General features: G+C 49.2%; 1 protein-coding gene across 1 annotated transcript in view; it reads left to right on the top strand.

Annotated features, from left to right (window-relative positions):
- STK32A (serine/threonine kinase 32A) overlaps positions 1-23,423 on the top strand; it is a 39,551-nt gene continuing 16,128 nt past the window's right edge. Inside the window, exons 1-5 of the mRNA XM_080400646.1 lie at positions 1-6,125; positions 9,282-9,475; positions 16,062-16,117; positions 17,317-17,468; positions 20,091-20,264. Of these exons, the coding sequence (XP_080256772.1) occupies positions 9,424-9,475; positions 16,062-16,117; positions 17,317-17,468; positions 20,091-20,264 (434 nt within the window). The 5' untranslated portion in view covers positions 1-6,125; positions 9,282-9,423. The remainder of the gene's footprint in view (positions 6,126-9,281; positions 9,476-16,061; positions 16,118-17,316; positions 17,469-20,090; positions 20,265-23,423) is intronic.

Here is a 23,423-nt window from a genome sequence, read left to right as displayed (position 1 = left end):
GGATCGCTCCACCCAATATGCTCATGGAGCTGTGCGAGGGTATGTGTTACAGCAGAGTGCTTGCACGTCCACCGTGCATTGCATATTCATTTTCATTCATGCACAGGGCTGGTTACAAGTTTCTCACTTCTAATGCAAACGCCTGCGCACCCTCAGACAGTGCTGCTGAAGCTGCTCACTAACTCCACATGCTTCCCCAGTGGGGTTTGCCCTCCCTCGGGGGGGCTAGTTGAGTCGGAGGTCGTGATCTCCCACTGCTGCAATTACCTTTGTCCTACTTTCAACTAATTTTCTGTGGATTGCAGCACCTTATCAGCTTTTCTCCTCTTTCGACCAGAACTTCCTTGCTCAGAGGCTTGTTTCTGTATAACTCAGATAGTGGTGTGCTTTCCCCCACCCATTCCTTCTTTCCCATCCCTCCCAAGGCTGCCTTCCTTGGTCAGAAGTCCCTTCGTTTGTCACTTTTAAGAACTTCCAACAACTTTAGAGAGTCAGCTTGGCCTAGACTGCGCACAGATTAGTTTAATGTATAGCTAAACACTAAATCTGAGTTTGGTAAATTGGGAGTTTAGACAACCATTTCAGAAGATTCCTGCTGATAACAAATGGTTCTGGCTGCAGCAGCAGGTGATCCCACACCTCTCCTGCCGAGCAGGAGGCTGAGGGCCCTGGCTAGGCACTGGAGATGGCACTGGCCATGGCAGCTCCCTGCCAGCCCCCTACACTCACTCCATCGGTGCCCCTGCACGGTGGCCATGCATGGGCAGCCCGTGCCAGAGAGGGGACAGGGGTCCTCGGGCCCACCCAGGTGCCAGGACAGCGACGGCTGCTCCTGGCCGGTGACCGGCAGCCTGGGCACAGGGCTGCACAACTGCCATCGGGCTGGTAACAGCAGCAGCTGCAGTTCAGCACCAGCCGCAGTCACACGGTTGCGTGGAGGGAAGCGAACTCAAGGGAAAGCTGTTTGTGGGGGAGAGGGGTGTGTGAAATGCCCACCAGCATCCGAAAGCCTGTGGCTTTCCAGAGGCTCTGCGGCACTTGCCCAAGACCAGGCTGAAGCTTTGACAGCAGCGACAGTGCATCTCTCCAGCTCTCAGCAGTTTGCGGGGCTCTGCCTCTGATCTTCACTGTCATGAACATTGGTGTTCAGTGATTTTTTTGCCCAACAGCCTTTGACAGGATTTGTTCCTGTCCTCGCTTTGGTAGGTCACACATTTACACCCGGGATCGTCTATTCCTGCATTGCGCTGGATGAGCACGGCAGCCGGGCCCCCTCTGCCCTTGGTACCTCCTGGCTCCTGGGGTAGAATACTGCCACGTTACGGGAACCAGGTGGGGAAAAAGACTTCACTGAGTCCCCATTTGATTTAAAGAATGCCGTCATGTTTTTCGAGTTTTTTTGCTGACATAGCTTCTGTAAATTCTCTGTGGACAGTGTAGCGATCACCTGTAATTCTTGGGCTCATTTCTTTCAAAACATCGGTTCTCGCTCTAAGGATAGGATTTCCCTAATGAAGTGCATGTCTTGTGATATTGATGTATAAAAAGGCTTACCTGCAAGCTTGGTCTCTCCTCAGCATGCAAATTAAATGCCTTTTCATTCTAAGAGTTTGAAGAACTCTTTTAAAAATCAAATATGCCTGGGGAAAGGCTGCGCATGGGTATTGATTAGCTTTATGATGTCTGCTGCCGACTGCATTGCATTCAGGCCTGAAATGAGGTGAGTCACGCACGCCGTGGGGCAGGGGGAGAGCAGCTCGCAGACCTGGTATCTCGAGAGTCTGTTAATACTGGTGGGAGTGGGGGACGTGCATAGAGAACACTTCTTGCTGCGTGAGGTTATGATAGGTGCTGGTTATGGAGTGGGAGCAGGAATACTTTTTACTTCTCAGCCCATCTATTGACACATCATGTGCCCATAAAACAGAGTTAACTGCCATGTGCATCTGTTTGCACCGCGGCGAGGCTGAGCTCACGAGTTGTTAGAGTTGTTAACGTTCCAGCTCCCTGGAGGAGAGCTGTTACACACTATTTATTTTTGTGCACAGAGCTATTCATAAAGCATTAATTTCTGCGGAAACTTGCTTACAACTTTTGTTTCCGTTCTATGATTTCCCCCTAGTTGTTTTTTGTGATGTAAATATTATGGGAACATTTTTTAAAAAATCAAGAAAATGAAGATTAGGTGGTTTTCATGGTGGCAAAAGAAGAGAAACACGTTAAGTGAAACGAGGTGAGGTGGATTTCCTTCTGTACCTGGTCATGTCAGAAAACAGACTCCCCTTATTCCAGGTGTAAGTGGAGCTGGAGGGAGGGAATGCATACTAACCAGAAAGTGAATAACCAAAAGTGAAAACAAGGCCGAAGTGAAGGGAAACCCCTTGGCACAGGGAGCATGAGCCAGGGCAGCATGAAGGGGCAGGTGAGGATCCTCAGCCCGAATGGAGAGCAGCTTTTCAAAAAGGGATGTGGGGTGGGAAGGGCTGGAGGGACAACAGCCTCTCATAAAACACTGTGGTCTGCTCCTTATTTCTCCCTTCACGCTCTCCTTCATCTACAGCTTTTAAGATGTCTTCAGTGCATTTGTAGCTCTAGTGAGTTCAATAATATGTAGAGATAACTGAGCTGGAAGGAAAACAAGTTTGATAGAAGCTGATACACTGTTCTCTGCATGGATTCTGCAGCTGACTTTGCAGAAGCATTGATACCTCATCCGCTAGTTTAAAGCTGCAGTTCCCAGCATGGCACAGCCAGTGCCACGTAGGCAGGACTGGGGGTACTCGGCAGCCTCAGGTCTGCCACTCAGGATGTCTCTCTGGTGTTTTTTCTATTCCAGTACTCCAGAAGTCAGAACCAGTTGACAGTAGGTTAAGAAGAACGAGGAGATGAGGGAATAACAAAGGCAATCTTGTGTTAATTTCTGGGGAAAACTGAAACCTTTGGAGTTGTCGTCTTTTAATCTTGCAGCCAAACAGAAAAGCATGGTGAATTCTACTGTGCATTTGTATGGATCACTGATATGTAGTGAATGAATCTTGCAAAAGCTGCTGCTGGCAAAGCTCAGTTTAGTAAAATAACTTCCATCTATGAAAAAGTAATTTCTGTCCAGTAGCCACAGAATGGATCTGCTTTCGGAGCTTCAGTTAATCTTTCCATTAATACATAAAAGCTTTTATTCAACAGTCTTCTCTACAGAGCATGTCCTCCCTCTGGAGTAACGTTAGATTCTGAAATCCTCTTCTGCCTTAAATTCTAGTGACCTCTAGCTGAAGAGGCTTAGCACTTCATATACTATAGCCACCAAAAGCCAGAACTTGGTGTGTTTCCAAACAAGAAATCTTGCAGGGATCAGTGTGTTTAAAAATTATTTTTTAATTCAGGCATAGATACATACTTATGTAGTGGGTGCAGGTGCCACTGTGCTGTGGCCTGTGGCAAAGGCTGTGGGATTCAGTGAATGGGCTGTCACATACACAGACACACACATTATTTTTTTAAGCTGGGTCTTTAATATTAGCAATTTTAAAGTCACAGTACTTTTAAAAACAAAATTAACTGCTAGGGTACCTGCAATCTGCATTGCTTTAGGTGTTTTCTGTTGTTTAGTAGCTGAAACCTTAGCTCAACCCAGGACTGCTTTCTGCTGTACTGATGGACTTTGTGTAGGGCAGTTCAGTATGATAGGGTTGACCATGCTCTTTTTTCCTGCCTCTGCCAGTTACTTCATTAGTACAGGTATAGTTGTTGCAATGTAGCAGCCTACAGGCAAGGCATGTGATTTGTTGTATGCACAGTTACATCCCTTCATAAACGCATTCAGCTGTATCCTGGCAATTCTCTTATGAGTGAGTCGATGGTATCCTTCATTCTGCTGTCTTCAGGAAAGAAAGTCAAGAGATGTGTTGTATCCAGATGGACAATGTTCTTGACCTTGTGAGCCACAGTTAAGTCTTGTGGCTTAAATTTGTAACTCGGGTGTTACTGAGTGCCAGTGTGAGAAAGAGCTCTGGAAATAGAACCGTAGAATTGCTTAGGTTGGAATAAACGAGTCCTTGCTTCCATACGGGTTAGACGGGTCAACTGGCAGCAGGGACAGATTTGCCCATCCCAAAAAACCTCGCTCCCTGCTTGTGGGAGAGGCCGTGCTGCTGGCGGGGAGCCGCGGCTGCTGAGCGTCGGGAAGCGCAGCGCAGGGAAGCGGCTCCAGCAGCTGCCGCCGCCGGGGCTTTAGGGAGCACGACCCTGGGCTCCCCACTCGTGACTCCTCCCCACGAGCAAGGCTCGCCTTCCCGTGATGGCTCTGGGGATAGAAACGGAGATGTTGCTCTCCGTTAGCTCAGGGAAGGAGAGCATCGGCCAGCAGTGACCCTGTGTGGCTGATGGCAGAACTGCTGTCCCTGCGTGGGGACCTCGCCCTCCAGCCCCAGCAGGCACACGCAGCAGCCGGAGCTTTTGAGGGCTGAAAGCCCTGGGGAAACTGCGCGAGGTAGATTAAAACATTCAACGTACCGGGCTTAAGCTTGATTAAATACGCATCTCGATACCTATGCTTCTGAACAAATGTCCACCTGCAAACCAGCACAGAATACCTCAAATTCAGTGGAAGCTTTGGGCACTCATGTACAAGTGAGCCCACTTTCACCACAAGAGATGCCAGCAGTGGATATTAAAATCCGACACATGGAAGACATACCATAATGTCAAAGTTCACCAGAGTGTTACAGCTGAGAGATGGCTGCTAAGTCTATCCAGGACAAGAAGACTGCAGGTGAATACTCTGAAAGGTGAAGTCCGACCTTGGGTAGGGAAGGGAATCTCGGGCCTCTCCTGTTGCTGAAGCTGTAGATAAATCATTAAACATTCCCTGCAGCATGAACTTGTTATCCAGCCTACCCGAGATGCTTTTATTTCAGCCACCCTTTTTGTTTCTGTGGGGTAATTACTGGATCCCCATCCTTGTTGCAGGGCTGTGCAGGTGGTCTCCCGGGGAGGAGAGCTGGGCTCCTCTGTCGGGGGGCTGACCTGCCGCCAGTGCCTGGTACGTGCTCCTGTCCCTGGGCTGGGTGGTGAGGGCGAGTCCTTGTCCAGCGGCAAGGTGAATCCAGCCTCCTCCTCCTTCTGCAGCCCATATTTATTTTTCATACAATTTGGTGCGTTTGATGAGAATTCTGTTTTAGGGGAACCCAAGCTGTGTTTCAGCTTGTTGGTTCTTCTCCGAGTAATACATGACTATGGCTACGGTTGGGTAACTATTCCGACTCTCGCTGCCCTGGGCAAGGACTGGTCTCCTTAGGAGCTCCAGGAGGCTGAGCCGAACAGGAGGGGGAAAGCCAGTGTCCAAAGAATACGGACAATGGGATGGGAAACGTGGTGTCTCCCTTTTCACGGGATCCTTTCAGATAGGGATGTGCCTGGACAGAGGGGGCGGCGTGCCCACCGGGGCTCGGCTTTACTGCGGGCAGAGCCGCGGGGGCCGAGCTGGGCCGGGACCCCGCGTTGCCGCGGGTGGGGGCTGCGCCCCGAGGCAGGCGAGGGACGGACCCCCGGGGAGGGTGGTCCCTTGCTGCGAGAGAGGGGCACAGCCCGACCCCCGCCCTTGGCAAAAGCGGCACAAATCCACGCCATGACACGAGGTAGAATAGGGAATAACGCCCCGCCGGCCGCGCCGCGCAGGGCACGGTCCGGGTCCCGCCCGGGAGCGGCGGCAGCGCCGCCATCGGGGCGGGCCGGGCGGCGGGGCCGGTCCCTCCCCCGGCCGCGGGGGCTGGCGCAGCCCGAGCCGGGCCGGGGGCGGCGGCAGCACCGACGCCGGCGCCTCCGCAGCCCGGAGCCGCCGCCAGCCGGGCGGGGGGGCCAGCACCACCGCGGGGGGGCACGGCTCCGCCGCCCCGCACCCCCCGTAGGCGCGGCCCCACGCGTGTGCGTGTGCCTCCGCCCGCGCTGCCGCGGCGTCCCGGGCAGCTCACGGAGGGGACCGGGGACCCGACCGGGGTCCGCAGGGCGGGCGGCGGCGGGGCCAGTCCTGCCGCTCCGGCTCCCGGGCCCCCTCCTCCGGCCGCCGCCGGCTGCTGCCGCCCGGGCAGGGGCTGCTCGGTCCCGCCCGCGGCCCCCCCGCCCCTCCCGAGGTAAGTGCCGTGCTCGGTTGCGCCCCGCAGACGGGGCTCCGCATTCAGCCCCGTGGTTGATCTGCTTGCCCCGCGGCTCGCGGTGGGGTGGGGTGGGGGGGCTGCTTACTGCTGCGACAGCTTGTTTGGGGGGGGGGGTCTCAGGCCGTAACTTCGTCCCTGCCAGCAGGAGGGTGAGCGCTGGGAGGTCGCATGGCCGCGCTTCCAGAGGGGCTCCAGCGGGGTGAGAACCGAAGGTGACAGCGGTGGTACCTGCCCTTGTCCTTCCTGAGCTTCACAGAATCATTTAGGTTGGAAAAAACCTTTAAGATCACCAAGTCCAACCGTTAGCCCGGGACTGCCACGCCTGCGGAAGGGTCCCGAACGGCCCTTAGCTTCTCTGGCACAGAAGTGGCCGGGCAGTGTCCTGTGGTGCTGTTCCTGCCCAGCTGCAGTTGTTCAGCAGAGCAGCAGCAGCACCCGCCCCTGAGCAATGAAGAGAAATTTTTGTGAGCCCCTCAGAGTTAGGGGTCCCCTTCCGCGGAAGCTCAGTAGTCACCCATCAGTGGTAATGCAGCGGTGCAAGTGGTGCTCGCCTTCGGTGTGAACATCCAGCCTTTCCGTAGCCCTGCCGAGCTCCTCTCCTCAGAGGGCAGGGCCTGGGCGCGGGGCAAGTGCCAGCCCCTGGCAAAGGCACTCGAGGGGTTACATGCCCTCTGCTTTGCTTGGCTTTTGCCGTTATCCGTTATGTGCTTGGCAATGTGAAGGTGGGCTGCCTGGCTGGGGTGGGAGCCTGGGCATCCCCAAGCAGCTGCTTTCTCATGCCTGTAAAATTTCCACTGTGGCTGCCGGAGTGGCTGATGAGACCCCTGGGACCACTGATGGGTGGAGCCGCTCCTGGCACAGTGAGTGCTCCAGCCGAGCATCAAGTTCATGTAGAAGCATTAGTAGTTGTGGCCCAAGGGAAAGTAATGATTTTAATAATTTTGTGACTTTGCAGTGTGAAACAGGAAGAGGTGTATCATTACCATGCCTTGGGCACACTTTATAAAGATACAAATCCTAGTAATTATTACTCAGACTAGCTTAACTTCAAGGAATACCTATGTTCCTTCCTCATAGCTTTTATGTATTGATGTATTTTAAAAAATAAATTCAGCTGCAGACTCCTATACCAGAAAATACCTTGGAGCAGGTGACCTGGGTTGACATCAGTAAGATCAGTGTGATGTAGAAGCATCAGTATGCAAACCTGATTTATGGCTATTACATCTGTAAGTGTGGTTTTCCTCTAAAGAGTAAGTTTTGGGGCTTGAAAAGAGATACTGGTGTGGCTTTGTGTCAGACTGAAGGCTCAGTCTGTTCCCTTCAGAGGCACTGATGGGGATCATAAACATTTGCTGCTTCATTTGTTTTATTGTTGGATCCTGTTACAGGTCTCTGAGATGAGAAAGCAAGATTTTAGGTTTTTTAATAGTTTGCTCTGGGTTTTCTTAGGCTTTTGAGAAACGCAAACTCCCCTGCTCTTTGCTGGGAATAGTGAGCTCTACATAAACCACAGCAGCAGCGTGAGTGGGTTGTGGCTGAGATTGTGAAATGCCTTGGAGAGAGGGTGCCCCGTGTGCTGCCTCTGATCCGTTTTGGATGCCTCTTGGTAGTGCTGGGAGAGACTGGGGTGTGCTGGGGGACATGGGGAGGATGGATGCCATTGGATACCGTTGCAGTCAGCCGGACACAGCTTTGACAGCTCCTGCAGTTTGATTCACAGTTGGATTCCCAGGACTGTCATATTGGGGGTGAACGTTACATCACTGCAGCCCTGTTCAGGCAGACACCCAAGTATAGGGATTGCTTTTAAACTTCGGGCAAGCTTTGGCACTTGCTCTAGGGTAATTGTCCTGATGGAGGGTGTGATATTAGGGCTGAGTTCTTGGCTGAATGGTGGAGATAAAGTTAGCTGGAGGGAATGAATGAGCCAAGCATGCTGGTGTGAGGGATGCACAGCATCCCATGGCAGTCCCAGTTCCCAATACTGTCCCAGTAATTCTGTTTTCTCCAACATTTTTCTAATGGTTCATCCCTTTTGTGCTTCAATAACATGATTTTGTTATTTAAACTAAAAAAGTGAAGCTGCTCAGTTTGCTGTGTTTCCAGAGTGTAGATCTGAGAAAAATGAGTAAGGCTGCATTCCATCCTTAAACGTTCAATGAAAATACAAATGCTCTGGAAAACACTCCGGGCTGGACAAAGTCCAGGTCATGCTGCACTGTTACTCCCTCATTTTATTCCTTTAGGGCTTTGTACTTCCAATAACAAATAAATGTGTATTTCACAGGGATGTCAGTATCAAAATAATCATATAAAGGTGCTTTGCATGTAAATGCTTAAAAAATAAAACTGCTGCTGTACCCATATGGGACTGTTCAAGCTATCTTGCATGTCACTAAGCTGTACAGTCATATGCTCCAGTATACATATACATGTTCAGGGGAGAACTGGAAGATTAAAACCTGTGTTGTCTGCTAATGAACAGACCTGTCCTTCCGCAGTGTAAGAGGAAAACCAGCTGCTGCAGCCAGCACTGAACCATGAATCAGAAGGTTTTCATTTTTGTTTATAACTCGCATCCAAAAAGGTTTTTGAAGAAACTGATTGGGAACTACACCTTCATTTTCCATGAAATCTTTTCATTTTAAAAAAAGAAAAAAAGTTATGATTTTTGTTCCAAATGACAGACTTCTGTAACAGCTTAAATCAAATAGTTGACACTTGGAATTTCTTCCTATATAGCTTTTACACTTCCATGTGACCTTAGTAGTCAAAAGTGGCATTCTGATTTTATCAAGCCAAGTCATCACTGCTTGTGTTTATTTTGGATATTGACCTCACTACAATTAATCACTGAAGCTACAAAATATAATATGTTGGATGATACAGCAAACACGAGCCAGAGCCTCAGATCTTTTTTCTGTGAGTCTATTTCTACATTTCCCTTAGTGGGGAGCCGTCCTGGTTGAGGTTGCAAGGTTTGATGTTCCTGGGTTTCTCTAATAAACTCCATTATAATGTGCTTTTTCCCTGATACTCGGTTTTGTCTCCAGGGTGGTGAACCTCCAGTGAGAAATCTGCTGGCAGAAAAATGCTTCTTAATCCTGAACGATGAATTTTTGCCTCCAGCCTTCTCCAGGATGCACTGGCAGAACATTGTGCAGGTCTGCTGGGAGTGACCCGTGGGTAGCACCGTCCTGGAGACACCGGCTCTGAGGGTGCCGGAGTAATTGGGAGAAGTGGGGAGAGCTGTGCCTGGGCTGAACAGACCATGGGAGCCAACACCTCCAGCAAGTCAGCACCCTTCGATGAAAACGAAGATGGTAAGAGCTTTTCCTAGTTGTTGTCTGGGACTGCAAAGCGCAGGGACGAGTGCAGGGACTGTGACTCTGAGAGCTGCCACCAGCTCCTGTGCTGGGGTTGCCAGTAGCCGGATGACATGGTTAAGCAAAAGGGTGTCCCGGTCTGCAGCAGCAGTGTGCTCTTGGTCTCCTGCAGAGCTGTGGTCAGGTGTCAGCTGGCCCCTTGCCTCCCCTCTCTGCGGCTGGGCATGGGGACAATAACTGTCATCAGAGGTTTGGTTTTGAGGTGGACACTGTGAGGTGCTTCAAAGGCAGGGTAGAAATGCTGCGGTTCAGGAGGCAGGGAGGTTTGTTCTGGAGTTCACAGTACAAGGAGGACTGGTATGAAGTGTGGTGGGAAGATAGCTTGAGCGACGCATGTTTCCATCCCTGCTTTGGCCTTGGTGGGAGGGCCACCGAGAGACCCGCTCAGCAGCAGAGAGGGTGGCTGGGCAGTTCTGCCCGTTGGCACGGGGAGACCAACATGCGGGCTTCGTCGGCTGGAAAAGGAGAATAACAATGCTGTGAGCAGTGTTGGAGTCCAGCGTCACCATGCTGCCAAGATGACAGAGACAGTCATTAAAAGATTTTTCCATAAATAACTTTCCTGTTGAATGAGTCAGCTTGCTAACTGCCCTATGGGCTTTCACCTAGGTAAAATAATAAAATGCATATGTAGATAAATACAAATATACAGAAGTAGAAGTAAAACATATGAGAACCTAGGTAACTCATAACCTGCTGCCCCGAAGATAAGAACTCCAGTCACGGAGGATGTAATCCTGATTACTGGGGAAGTAAAGGGAAAAGGAGGAAACATTGGCCAAAACCTGCTCTTTCTTGCTCAGCTCCTTGAGGAAAGAGGTCTCAAGGAGGAATGCGCTTTCATTCTGGAAATGCAGGGATTGTATCAGTAGCACCATTAGTGCTCGTGGCGCAAGAGCCTTCTGTCCCAGGCTGTGGCTACCCAGCTCTTCAGCCTCCATGTGCAGCTGCTGATGCACCCGACTGCCTGGGGAAAGGGAAATTCATTCTGCCCAGCAGCGTGTTCCCTTGCTGTCCCGAACAACCCTGCTGTGACTTGGCCCTTCCCTGTGCACCCCTGTGCAAACCCTGTGCAGGTTTGTCTTCCTGCAGTGATTTCACACTCCGGGGTCTGTGCTTGCTGCTGTCGCCTGGTGAGCCATTCTGTCCCCATGCCCTGTGCTGCTGCGCCCACAAAGCCAGATGCATGTCTGTGGCTGTTTGGCTAAATTGGCTGTGGTTTCCAAATTATTAATGCAACCACTTGCAATTTTTCTTTGTTTTTCTTAGTTTTTTCCAGTTACTTTAGAGCAAAAGAAATCTGTGCTGTGAGGTTTTCCTGGAGATTGTATTCCTGGGGCATCTAAATCGTCAGTATTGGTATCTTGCATAAACAACTTGTGCTAGCTTAGGATGAGTAGTGCTTTTCATGTTCCTGATCACCTTCCTTAGGGTGATGTGTCCTGGCTGTGAGACTGACTGTAACAAATTGAATTTTCCTTGGGGTGGCTGGTCTCCCTGCTGAGTCTTTCTCTGGGTTTGACATGCTTCGTGCAGTATCAGCTCCTGTGACTGAGAAATAAATCGTACCCCAAGCGATGCAGTGACCTGTGCAGGGTGACTGTGCTTGGGGCGGTAAATCTTCTCAGACAGGTGAGTTCTTTTGGGAGCCAGTTCTGTGCTTGGAAAGAGCTTGGTTCCAGCAAACTAAACCTGACAGCATGTGAAGTCCCTATTAGCTCTGTGGCAAAGGACCCTGGGCTTTCCAGGTGTGAAATGCCGCTCCCGTGCTCGGTGCATTTGTGTGTCGTGCTGGCAAGTCAAGGGGAAGGTCCAGTCCTGACCATCTTGTGTGGTTCAGTGTTGATCTCTTGAGTTGCAGTAGGCTCAGGGGTCACCCTTGCACCCAGATACAGTGTCCAGACTGGTGCAGATGTGCTTTCATGGCCCTGCCCAAATCTAAAAAGTGGTAGCACTTTTTTCCCCCTCTAATTAGTCATATTTTAATATAATGGGGGCGGGGAGAGAAACCCAGCTGAAATGGGGATGTCCCCTATTAACTTTTCCATTATCTTGGCAAATTTATGACCTGAGACTGTATCACCTTAGATGTCACAATCTTGTCCTCATTCTAATTTCAATTAAAACTGAAATTAATTAAGAGCTCCTGGGTCCAGCAGGAAGCAGCACAATGGCCCTTCTGCTCCGTGACCCTGGCAGGTTGCCTCACGGGGCTCTGGCCGGTGGAGAGCAGTCCCACCTCTTCGGCTGTGCCGCAGAGAGCCTTTTCTTTTGGGACCTGTGTAGATATAAACAGTAACAACGTGAGTGGTGCAAGTGCTTTGGTGCCAGGAAGGCACCTGATTCTTCACAGCCTGAATTCCGGCTCCGGCAGCGCAGTGCTGTGGCTCGGCAGCTGTCTGCCTGATGCTGCTTGCTGGGGATGTTGCCAGGACCCGTGGCCGGGGGAGGAGGAAGGAGGAAGCATCCCCATCTAACAAGCATTTTGCCATTGCACCCAAGAAATGGGTTTGCTTCTTGGAGAACCGTGCTGTAATGTTCAGGGATTTCGTTTCTCTCATTACCTCTCAATTTGCTTAAAAATAAAAAAAAAACCATCTTGCAGAATACTTGGGCAGTTGCAACAAAGTAAAATTTTTTGCAAAACAGAGTTGTCATGGAGCCAACTAGAGGGTGAAAACATCTGGATTTACATTGTGCCATCATTTTCTGAACAGCTGTGGGCAAAAAAGTTACTTCACCTTCCTGGTCCTCCGTTCTTCAGCAGTGGGCTCCCTTCTCCTCCCACAGCTCGGCCATTTGCCCCGCGGAGTGTGCACTGCCTTCTGCCACGCAGGGACAGGCAGCAGGCTCATGCCTCGCTCGGGCTCCCGTCATCCCTTGATGTGCATGCGTAGTTGTAACACCTCTTGCATATTTTTTCCAAATTGCCGTTGTTATGATTTGACTATTTTCCGTGGCACCATGACTTTTAAGGTGTTTTTTTTTAAGATGGACTTCTCAAAGGGGCTTTGCTTGCCTTCAGCTGAAGTGGAATGATAATATTATTTTTTTTCTCAGTGTTTCCTCTGAGTAGGCACAGTTGTGGATAATAAACTAGTGAGATGAAAAGAAAATGTAATAACCAGACAGAAGGTTCAGCACTGCAAGGTGTTTTCAGCTTCCTATGTAGTCAGGATCAGACCGCGTTAAAAGCCAGGTTTTTTTGTGCTGCTTCTGGACAAAAGGGCATGCCGGGAAAGCATCCCAGAGGGTGGCAGCCAGATATTCTCCCCAGCTGGCCAAATCTGTTGGAAGATAAAGCAGAAATAGATAGTAGGTGAGGGCAGTGGCTGGGCGAGGTGGACATACACTGTTTTGTGGACCCTTGCCAGTGTCCTCTCCAGCCAACAGTCAGCTGTTCTGTCTTCAAACTGTGCCAGGACCGGGAGGAGCGTTAGACCTGTCCTTGTTCCTCTGCCTGTGTCTGTGCGGAGTTCAGCTCCCTGGTACGGAGGGACTTGCGTTGTTGCTGCTGATGCTGTGGTAGCACTTGTTTTCCTGAGGCTGCAGAGCAGAGTAGGAAGGGAGGGAGGGAGTTTAATGAAAATGAGGGAAATTACAGTGACAAAAGGAAGATGACTCCTAACAGACTGTGTGGTGTTGTGCTGGCTATACTGGGGTGGGTGACAGGGCTGAGAGGACCTGAGCCCCCACATGATTGATTTCCACTTGGCAGGTGGAATTTGGGGGCTTTGGCAGTGCCGACCTGTCTCTGGTAGGGTGTTTTTCATGGCTGGTTATGTTCTGTATTTTTTTTGTATAAATATTGTTCCTTGAACTTGGGTTTAGAAATACAACCCCTTATTTTCAAAATGGTATTTCATGCTTATGCTTCAGTTGTTTCTTTATAGGAATCGTACTATCTTCCTTGGCATCTCTTAAACATTATTTGTCTGAGTTGGCATATCACATGATTTTTCTCTCTGAAGGGCAAATGCTTTGGCTTTTTCATTGTTTTAGATGCCATCAGGCAGTGAAATGAGGCTTGTCAAATCTGTAGATGTGGATTCAGGATGAAGAGCATCAATTTAGTTCCTGATTCGAACTTTCAGTAGTCTTTGGAAGGGAGACTGGATTGGCTTGCTGTGAAAATTGGGGATGCTAGGAAAGCTAAAACAGCGAGAGGTTAAAATGTGACCGTACCTAGTTTGAGAGTCTTAAATAAAAAGTATGCAATTTAGCTTCCTTGTGACCAGCTCAGTTACAGACCTGTGTTTAAAATGTTAATGAAAACATAAATATTAAAAGAGAAGGAGGTAGAGGGTGTTCACATGCAAAATCTGGCTGCCAGCTTAACTCCTGGATTTGCAGCTGTTCCAGATGTTAACATCTGGCTGGATGTCTGTGTTTCGCGGTCTGCCCTGCACAGGGTCCCAGCGCCTGGGACCTGACACGCAGCTCCTGCAGCTCACCCCACTCCCTGGCGAGCACAGGCTGTTTCTTTCTCCTCTCATTTTTCCCTGCGGGTGATAAGCATCTTCACTCTTCCTTTTTGTTCTGCAGGTATCCACCACCCTTCCCTCAGATGGTCTAACTGGTAAACAGGTCTAGTTAGACTCAATCGTATCAACTTGTTAGCTCTGATATTTGCAGCTGTTGTTCCGGGTTTGAAAAAGGGTGTCTGTGCCTAAAAGCTGGTCTCGTTTGCAAGTGCTACAGCTGGAAACCATAAACTTTGCTTTGGTTAGATTGCAGCATCATGCCTGAAAAGATAATGGCAATGAAAAGGACAATATTTTTTTTAATTTAGTGTGCCTGTTTTAAAAAGTCATTCTGTGAATGGGTATTACACTCCCAGCCAGGTATGCAGCACCTGTTTTCAGCCTTTTTTTTTGGAGAAAATGTGGGCAGGCTTAGTGGACTGTATGTCTGAGGCAGTTTGGTGACCCTCATGCATCATGTTTATGTTGTATGAAATCCCTTCTGCCTGGATAATTTCTTTGGGAAATACATACATTACATTAAAAAAAATAATCTGCTAGCAAATTATGAGTACATTTCCCTGCAGTTGTGTTCTGGCAAGGATCTAGTGTCTGCCCTGTTATTCTAGTGTTAGCTTAGAGGCAGGACGTGTCCTGGGGAAAATGGGTTTATTTCTGACCGCTGTCATGCACAAGCCTGTCATGAGGAGGATTCATCTGTTGCTGTTGCCTTCCGAGATGGTTGTTAAACTCGCAGGCAGTGGTAAGCCTCAGCAGGGACCTGAGCGTGGCACAGGGCGTGCGAGGACTCGGTGCCCGCTGGCTCTGGTGGTCCCCGCGTGGGGACAGCCCTGCCTTGTGGCCCCGTGCTGGCTGCTGGTAGCCCTGACCCCAGCCACTTCTGCCACGGGGAAATGCCAGGGGCACGAGGCAAATGAACCCTGCGATTTCAAACCCTCATCTTTTTCAAAACATCAAAACATCAGTGCTGCCTCTTGGTTCCAGAGGTCACGCTGATTAAAGCTGATGAGTTATTATAAATCTTGTCAGTGGCTTTCTCTGATGCCTTGAATGAGCATCTGGGCATGGTTTGGCTCAGCCAGCAGTGGCTGGTGAAGGAGCGGATCTCTGACCGTGGCCCCGTAGCTGATGGCTGCTGCGCAGCGCGCTGCTGCACCAGCGTCTTGGAGAAGCGTTAGCAGGATTCAGAGCATTCAGCATGAGAATCATTGCTGTGGTGCCTTATCCGGCAATCGGCAGCAGGGTTTGAACCCAGTCCAGTTAATCTGTGTTAGCTGTGCAGTAATTTGATTTGCTGTTTCTCTGCATCTGTTTATTGCCTGAGATGAAACACAGGCAGCTTCATCCTGGCTGATCAGGAACACTCGATATGTAGGGTCCTTCAGATGAGCACTTACAAAACATTCCCCCTTGCCGTGCAGATGTCCGCCTCCCAGCTCCATCTCCAGCCGGAGGCCAGAAGGTGAAGTGAAATGCATGTTCTTGTTCCTCCCTCCGTGTTGCGACGCACGATCCACAGCGCTGCTCCTCCGTTTCCTTCTGAGCAGCAACAGCCGCCCTGGATGCTGGCTGGTGCGAAGCTGGCAGCCAGGCTTGCTGCGCTTAGCTTGCACAGCTGTCGAACGGTTGTGCAGAACACCACAAGGATACAGTGGTCTAGCTGCCCGTTGATGTCCTCACGTGGTATAGAGTTTTGATGGGCTAAACTTCTTTGCATTTGGTTTCAGCAGGAGCGAGATGAGGCTTGTGTGTTTAACATGCAGGGCAGAGTGACAACAGCCGCCCGATGACTCCTTGCCTGATTTGCCATTGGCGAAGGCTGACCCAGGGAACTTGCCTTTGCAGCTCAGCTGCAAAGAAGAAAAGCCTGTTAAACACCAAGTTTTAAACAGCACCTGAACTCCAAAAGCAACAGAAAATTGCTAGGGTATCCCTCGTTTTTCTCAGGAATTATCTTACGGAGAACAAGTAGAAATAGTGTAATGTCATCAAATGTTTGCTCAGCCATTTAATATTTGAATGTTTGCTCTGTCTTGCAGTCACCTTCGACCATTTTGAGATTTTGCGAGCTATTGGGAAGGGCAGCTTCGGAAAAGTAAGTATTTTGTGAACTAATCACCGTTTGGACAGCTGGAAATGTAACTGAGAAATGGGCGAATTAGAGGCTGACACGAGAGTAAAGAAATAAGCCCCTGCATTGTCCAGGAGCTCTGACCTGAGCTTCAACTCCTGATAATCAAGAAGGAATCAGAGCCTGATTCCCTCATCCATTCCATAGCCACAAATTATATTACCAGAGGTTAAAATGAGAAACTGATAAATCAAATGAGCTGAATTTCATTATGTTTCTGGATAACCATTTCCCAGCACATCAACACTGAACAACATGACGCATCTGTATTAAAGAACTACAACTGACACGAAAGGCCCGGCAGTTTTTTCAAAAGGATGTTTCTCTGTGAAACAGTGTGTGTGTTATGAGAAGTGTCAGGTTACCGTCATACGTTTTAATGTTACGCTGTTGTGGAATTCTCTGCTTGTAGACACTGACAGAACTCTGGAAGGCCATTTGCCCCTTGCCGTGAAAGCACACTTGTGCCAGAAGTGGGGTGTGCCTTGGGTGCAGAGAGCGACAAACATCTCTAGAGATGTATTTGGTGGTGAAACAAAAAAGGTTGGCTGAAACTGTGCAAATTCATCCTGAATTCATAAACTGATGTGGAAACAAATCTGAAAAATCAGTCTGTTCCGTTTTGCGGTCTTAAAAATTCTGAGTCCTTCATTGAAGCCATGTTTGATGAAATCTAGATTTGATGAAATATAAGAAGGGTTAAAATTCAAACCCCAGTACCACCCAAAGGGAGCACAAGGTTGATTGTGAGCTGAATGAAAATTAGCAAGAAGGGGGAGATGAGGGGCTGCTCCCCAGTTTCTCACCTGTAGTCCTGTGGCGGAAAGGACCCTTCCAGACAGTAACTGGTGAGGGAGGGACGAGCGCGGCTGGGATTAGTTAGTGCTATAAAATAAAATATTGACTTGTGTGTGATTCCCTGTCTCCTATCTTTGTGGTGATAAATTCCTTCCCATCACCTTCCCCCCAGCAAAATTTCTTCTTTGGCTGAAAACCAGGTGAGAGATTTGCTGGCCGTGTCCCATGCTGCAGCGTCAGAGCACAGAGCACTCGGCAGCGTGGACTTCACTAACACCACTGGAGAACGCTGGCGTGACCATGCCTTAGCTGCCTAAACGTGCTGACGGATCATCCCTGATTTATCCCTTGCTTTGCTCACTTAGGTCTGCGTGGTGCAAAAGAACGACACCAAGAAGATGTATGCCATGAAATACATGAACAAACAGAAGTGCGTGGAGCGTAATGAAGTGAGAAATGTTTTCAAGGAGCTGCAGATTATGCAGGGCCTGGAACACCCTTTCCTGGTTAATTTATGGTAAGATAATGTCCCTTTGCTTACTGGCTGGGTTGGCATTGTCAGTTAACAATGCCTTTGGGACCGGAGTTGCCCACTTGCCCGCTGCCAGCCTGTTTGGGGAGCAGCCGGTGTGCTGCTGCGTGACAGCGGCGTGCTGCCCGCCGAGCCGGGTGCTGGCGGTGGGTGGGTGGGCAGTGGGTGGGCTGCCTGAGGCTGGCGGCAGCTCCTGCCCGTCGCTGCTCAGGAGGACACACGTGTTTGCCCTGTGGAGCGGCCCCAGGGCTCCTTGTCTGTCCCAGGGCTCTGGCTTCAGGGGAATCCTGGTTAATTAAACAAGTTATCTCCCTTGGCCCTCCCCAGACAAGCACAAGAGAGTTTATTTGTATGTTCCCTTGTGGTTTCTTCCTTGACAGGTATCGCTCGTTACCATAACCCAGTTTGATTTAATAATGCTCTTTTGCAGCAAACAGCAGCTCCCAGGACCAAACGGAAAGGGCACAGGATCGATAGCCAAGCAGTGCTCTGATTGCAGGGTTTCCCTTGGCAATGCTTCCTTCTCATCCCCTCTGGATTCTGATTTTGTAGTTTATTTTGTACCTTAAACAGGCTGCCTTAATACCTTATTGGTATTTGACTGAGTTGATGCTAATCAGCAAATATAAAAGCAATTTATCATTGAATTTACTGACAGGAAAATAACACCATTCAGATTTTTTTTGCAGAAACCCACGTATCTACTGGGGAAATGTGTACATGAGTCTTTTTCCTTTAAGAGTACTTGATAAATGCAGCCTACGGTCTCTGGTTATAGTCCATTTTCAACCGTTAGCAATGGGATTGACCAGCTGAGTGATATAAGACGCACTAATTCTTCCCCCTTCATTTGATTCAGCATGTTTTCCTGCAGTGGGGCAGTAGGAAGGAATTTTGAATAAGACTGAATTACTGTTAGAGCATGCCAGGCTAATTTTATTAGGGCACCAGTAACATTTCAAGCGTTGTGGTCTTGCACGATGCAATAACATGCAACGTGGCCAACATCCTGTAGTTACAGGATTCCTCGAGGCAGGGCAGGCAGGGGTGTAATTACATTTATTGGATATTGAATTTATTTTTAGAATGAGGTAGAACTTACCAATGCTAAACACAAAAGATGAGCCTAAGACACTGAAAATCACAGCTCTGTGAATAACTTTGTGTTCCTTTTTGAAATCTCTTGTAACTTGAGTGCTGTTAGGTGAGCTCTCATGGTTCTGATGGTATTGCCATTCAGTGTTGTTCTAAGGTATGAATGAAACCCACACATCTAGGCCTCCCGGAGCTTTGGGCTTACCTCCAAACTTTGCTTTCCTGCTTGAACGGGCAGTTCCATGCAAAACTCACTCCACAGCTGAGAACCAAACAGCATATGCATAGGTATAGACCTGTACAGAGCAGATCATCTGAGTTTCCCTACTTCTGTTCTTATCATGGCCTCGGGATGCCTTTAGCATTCCTTTAGGTTTCCTGCACTCTGAGTGATACACACAGTACAAGCTTTGTGAGGAGTGGTGTTCTAGTGCATGGTGCTGCTCATCACATCAAGAAGCTGGTGTATTGGTGAAAAAAAAAAAATCCATGAGAAAAAAGCTCATAGCTGATTGATAAGCTGCCTGAAAGGGACACTTGGTGTAAACAATTGCATCAAATGAGGTCACTTGAAGAGGAACAGCAGATAGGAGCTGCATCCCCTGTTGTGTTGAGCGAATGGATTTATTAACAGGCTGCTGCCAGGAGAGCCAGAGCCTGGCTATGAGTGCCTGCAGTGCACAGCCTACCGCTGTGCTTGCTCTGCATTGATCTACAGCCGTTCCCTTGGGTGCTTGGAGAAGATTAAATGTCCATCTTGAAGAGCAGAGTGTGAACCCCAAGGGGAACAGACAGCAGTTATCCAGAGCTCCAAGCTGGATTTCCACTGCTGTATTGAGTTACTGATTGCTGGGCCAGCTGGCACTTGGCAGCAAGTGAAGGGATCTTCCAAGATCCCTTGGAGGGATCTCATGTCCACAAGTGCTAGCTGGGGCAGTGGAGGCTTTATGGACAATTTTCACAGAGTGCCAGCACAGATTCAGGTAACAAACAATAAACAAATAAGTCCTCCCCAAATGAAAATGCGTGGTCCGCACCTCCTGGGCTCTTTGTGGTCTGTGCTGCCAGTCACTGCCACTCGTGTCCCGCGATAGACACCTGAGCGCTGACCCCATCCATCTCCCTTCACAGCCCTTGGGAGGAGGAAACCACGGCAGGCTGTTAGTGATGGCTTTGGGGACGCTGGGATGTGGCGTTGGTTTTGAAGTGGCTGACAGCAGCAAGTTTGACATCAGAACTCTGTTCCTCTTCTTCTAGTGGGCTGCTGGCAGTCAGTCATGCAAGCTGCTCTGACTCTGTTATGGATCTGAAGCTAAATTTTCGTTATCTCAAGTATGACAATGGGAGTTAGAGTCACAGCGGGAAATGGAGCATGGAAAGGTCTTGAAATTATTATTTCCCAAGTGAAAAAGTTCCAAGAAATTATGAGTATCCCCAGGGGTGCCATACGTCCCTCTATAACCTGTCTTTTTTCAGTATTGTCATCCTTGAATCATGCTTGTGCCGTTTTAGGTACTCGTTCCAGGATGAAGAAGATATGTTTATGGTTGTAGACCTGCTGCTTGGAGGGGACCTGCGTTACCATCTCCAACAAAACGTACGGTTCCAAGAAGGCACCGTGAAACTCTTCATCTGTGAGCTGGTGCTGGCCCTTGACTACCTGCAGAGCAGGCACATCATCCACAGGTCAGCCGGGGACCTCGGGGTGGGGGGTGGGGGGCTGATGCTCGCAGATTGCAGTAGGGGTAGACATTCCTCTGTGACAGAAAAGACAAATAGAAGCTGAAGAGCTAAACAAAATATTCTCCCACATGTGTTTGCTTTTATGTAAAACACTAGGCTTCCCAGAGAAGAGCATTCCCTATACAACAGAGAACATCTTATTTCTCCCTCTGGGGTAGTTATGATACAGCGTATTTGATCTGTTTGCTGATCCTGCAAAAAGCTGTCTCCAATACCTTTAATTAGTTGTAGCTGATTAATATCCATCCTGGTCCAGGGAGAGTAGGCATCAGCATTCGGAATTCCCCTGCTGTCACACTTGGAGGTCTCTCTTCCTTTTGCTCCCTTCTCTGTGCTGCACTGAAAGACAAGGAACGGGACTACATGCAGCTTTTTTCTGTGCGAGGTTAAATCTCTTTCTAGAAGCAGTGAGTTTCTTTTTGGCCACCAAGACCTTTCATGGCTACTGAAAAAATATTAGAGCTCTTCCCACACATTCGAAGGCCTGCAAGGTGACAGGAGGTAGAGCTTTTCCAGGGTTTGGCTCCGGGCGGACAGACGGGCTGGCACCCACTGGCACGCCGGGCGATGTGAGCCTCGCCGGCCCGGGGGCTGTGACTCAGTGGCTGCTGGCAGGGGTGACGAACAGGGAGGGACTCGCAGGGGGTTAATAGAGGCGGCAAGGTTACCGTCTCCTGTATAAACATCGATCCAGAAGAGCATTCTCCTGAGGTGTAAACATGAAGCATGGTACAAAATGTAAACCTGAAGTTATGTGGGTTGTCAGTAGGGGAAGGAACGTGCTGCTGAGGGGCTGGTAAAGACTAATGTGTGTTGGTGCCGGTAGCGTTTGGCCGCCGTCCCTGAGTGATGGAAGCCAAAGGGCTGCCATGCCCGCAGCGAGCCCCGGAGCCCTGGGGGTTCTGCCCTGCTGGCTGCAGCCAGCCCACCCTGGGGGTCGCTCCCACTTTCTCAGGAGTCTCACCTTCCCATGCTGCTGGTTTTGGTTTGTACCTGCATGGATTTGTACCTCGATGCACCCGCTGCGGGCAGGCAGGCAGCCCATCCCTGCTGCCCGTTCCGGCTCTGCGGGCACTGCTGTGCCCTGGGACACGAGGCTGGTGTGCGGTGACGGGGGCTTCACGCTGGCCCTCACCACCCGGCACCTGTGCGCCCGCACCAAATAATGGATGAGCATGAATTAAACATGGAGTGCAGGCTCAGCTGTCTCCGTCCTGGGCTGCGAGGGGTGAATCCTCACGCTGTTGCCTTGGCCCGAGCAAACCAAGGGGGGCACAGGCATAAGGGAAGCACGGGGAGGAAATCCTCCTCTGTTAGCAATGCATTGCAACTAGTAGTAGGGTTTATAGGACTACAGAGCTAGAGGTTCAATGAGTCTGTGTTAGAAGGAGACTGTTCTTCATAATGATGAAGGACATGACAGCTGTGGGCGCACGGGGTGCCCAGGGGGCTGCGGTCCCTGTTCTGAGCCACATCCCTGTGGTGCTGTGGCCATCCAGGTACAAAGCAGACAGCCAAAGGGCAAAGCCTCTGCGAGTTCCTGGAAAGTTATTTGTAAATATGGGTGGGAGAAGCTAAAGTTTAGGCTGCAATGTGCATTTCCAGCAGCTATACATGTTTAAGGTGAATCGAGTACAACAAAACATGTATGGCAATCTGTAAAATTTGCAAGTTATTTAATCAACGCTGTGATGCAAGTTGTTTAATTAACACTGTAACCCAGTGGGACAGAATTATATTGATAAAGTGACTCGGCTGAGTCAATTATGTTGCAACATCTGTAATTGGGAACATCAGGAGACAGGCAAGTGGTTGTTTATGTTGCTTGAACAAAGCCATGCAGAGACAGCAAGCACAGACTGATGGCTGGAGTTATTTCCCACCTACATGTAGAAGAGTGGGAAATATTTGTTAATTTTTTCAGTCTAGGAAATGGTATAACCAGTTTACAGAAAATAAATGTACAAATAATAAACTAAAAAAAATTATCTCGGTTCATTGTTTGCATCCTGGTAATGATCTCACTGTGCTGGTGTATTTCCATAGGCTGCATACCAGACTGAGTGAGATCAGGAAAGGCCCCAGTGGAAATTAAAAAAAAGTTAAAATGTCGGAAACTGGATGAGAAATGAAAACCTGTCTTTATAGTTCATTTTGAAAGTTTGAAAATATTTTTGTATCAAGAGATGGAAAGAATCCATTTTGTTCCAAACTCTTTTTGCTGAAACATTCCTTAAAGTTTTTGCTTAAATTAGTGCTTTCTCAGAAATGCCAAGTGCAGCATCACCATTTTTCACTATCAAATTCAGAGCTCCTGAGCACCTGGACCATTTGGCTCTAAACTTATGGCACAGCTTTGCTTACCTGAAGCCGCCCCATACTCTTTTGATTCACAACGCTTACCTGTGTGATGGGGCACAGCACGAGGAAGGCAACTGGTGTTTATAACCCACTGGAAGGAGTTTGGGTGAGAAGATACCAGAGCACTGTAAGCTATTACATGGTAATTAGATATATTGCCTATTCTTGATTCCAGGTGGCTAGGTGAATCCAAACTTTAGGTCAGTGACTGCATTTTTGAAGATAAAATCCTAAACCTGCTCATTTCTTCCCTTTGAACCCCTGGGCCAGCTGGGAAGCATTGAGAGGGGACAGGGTTAATGCACCAGTGCCTGCCCTGCGGAGGTGACGGTCTCAGGGGCATGAAGTTGCCAGGTGCCTGGCTCAGGCTGACAGCGGGTGAATGGGGACTGATGTAATGAGCTCATTAAAACCAGGTAGTGTCTTGTAAAGTCACTCGGGTGGATGCAGCAGGTGTATCAGGTGTACATGTTCTCACTTCAACAGAAAGCATTTCCCTACAGCACTGCTATAGGTACTATTATTTTGTTGGTGGTTTTTTACTGAGGAATAAAACCGGTGGGGTACCCCTTTGCTTCTAGCGCAGAGATGGGGAACAGCTCTCAATATAGTATTGAAACAGATCAAGAAGTAAAAGAAGGAAAAAGATAAAAAGAAGCCCTAACCTTTTCAGTGGATTGCCTGAGTCCACAGCAGCCTTCGCAGCCATAGCCCTGTACCACCATTTCTGCTTTTGATGTT

The sequence above is a fragment of the Falco punctatus genome, assembly GCF_963210335.1.
Source record: "Falco punctatus genome assembly, chromosome: 8".
NCBI classification, from domain to species: Eukaryota; Metazoa; Chordata; class Aves; order Falconiformes; family Falconidae; genus Falco; species Falco punctatus.
Note: the sequence above shows the minus strand (reverse complement) of the source record. Positions and strands in the feature narration are given on the sequence as shown.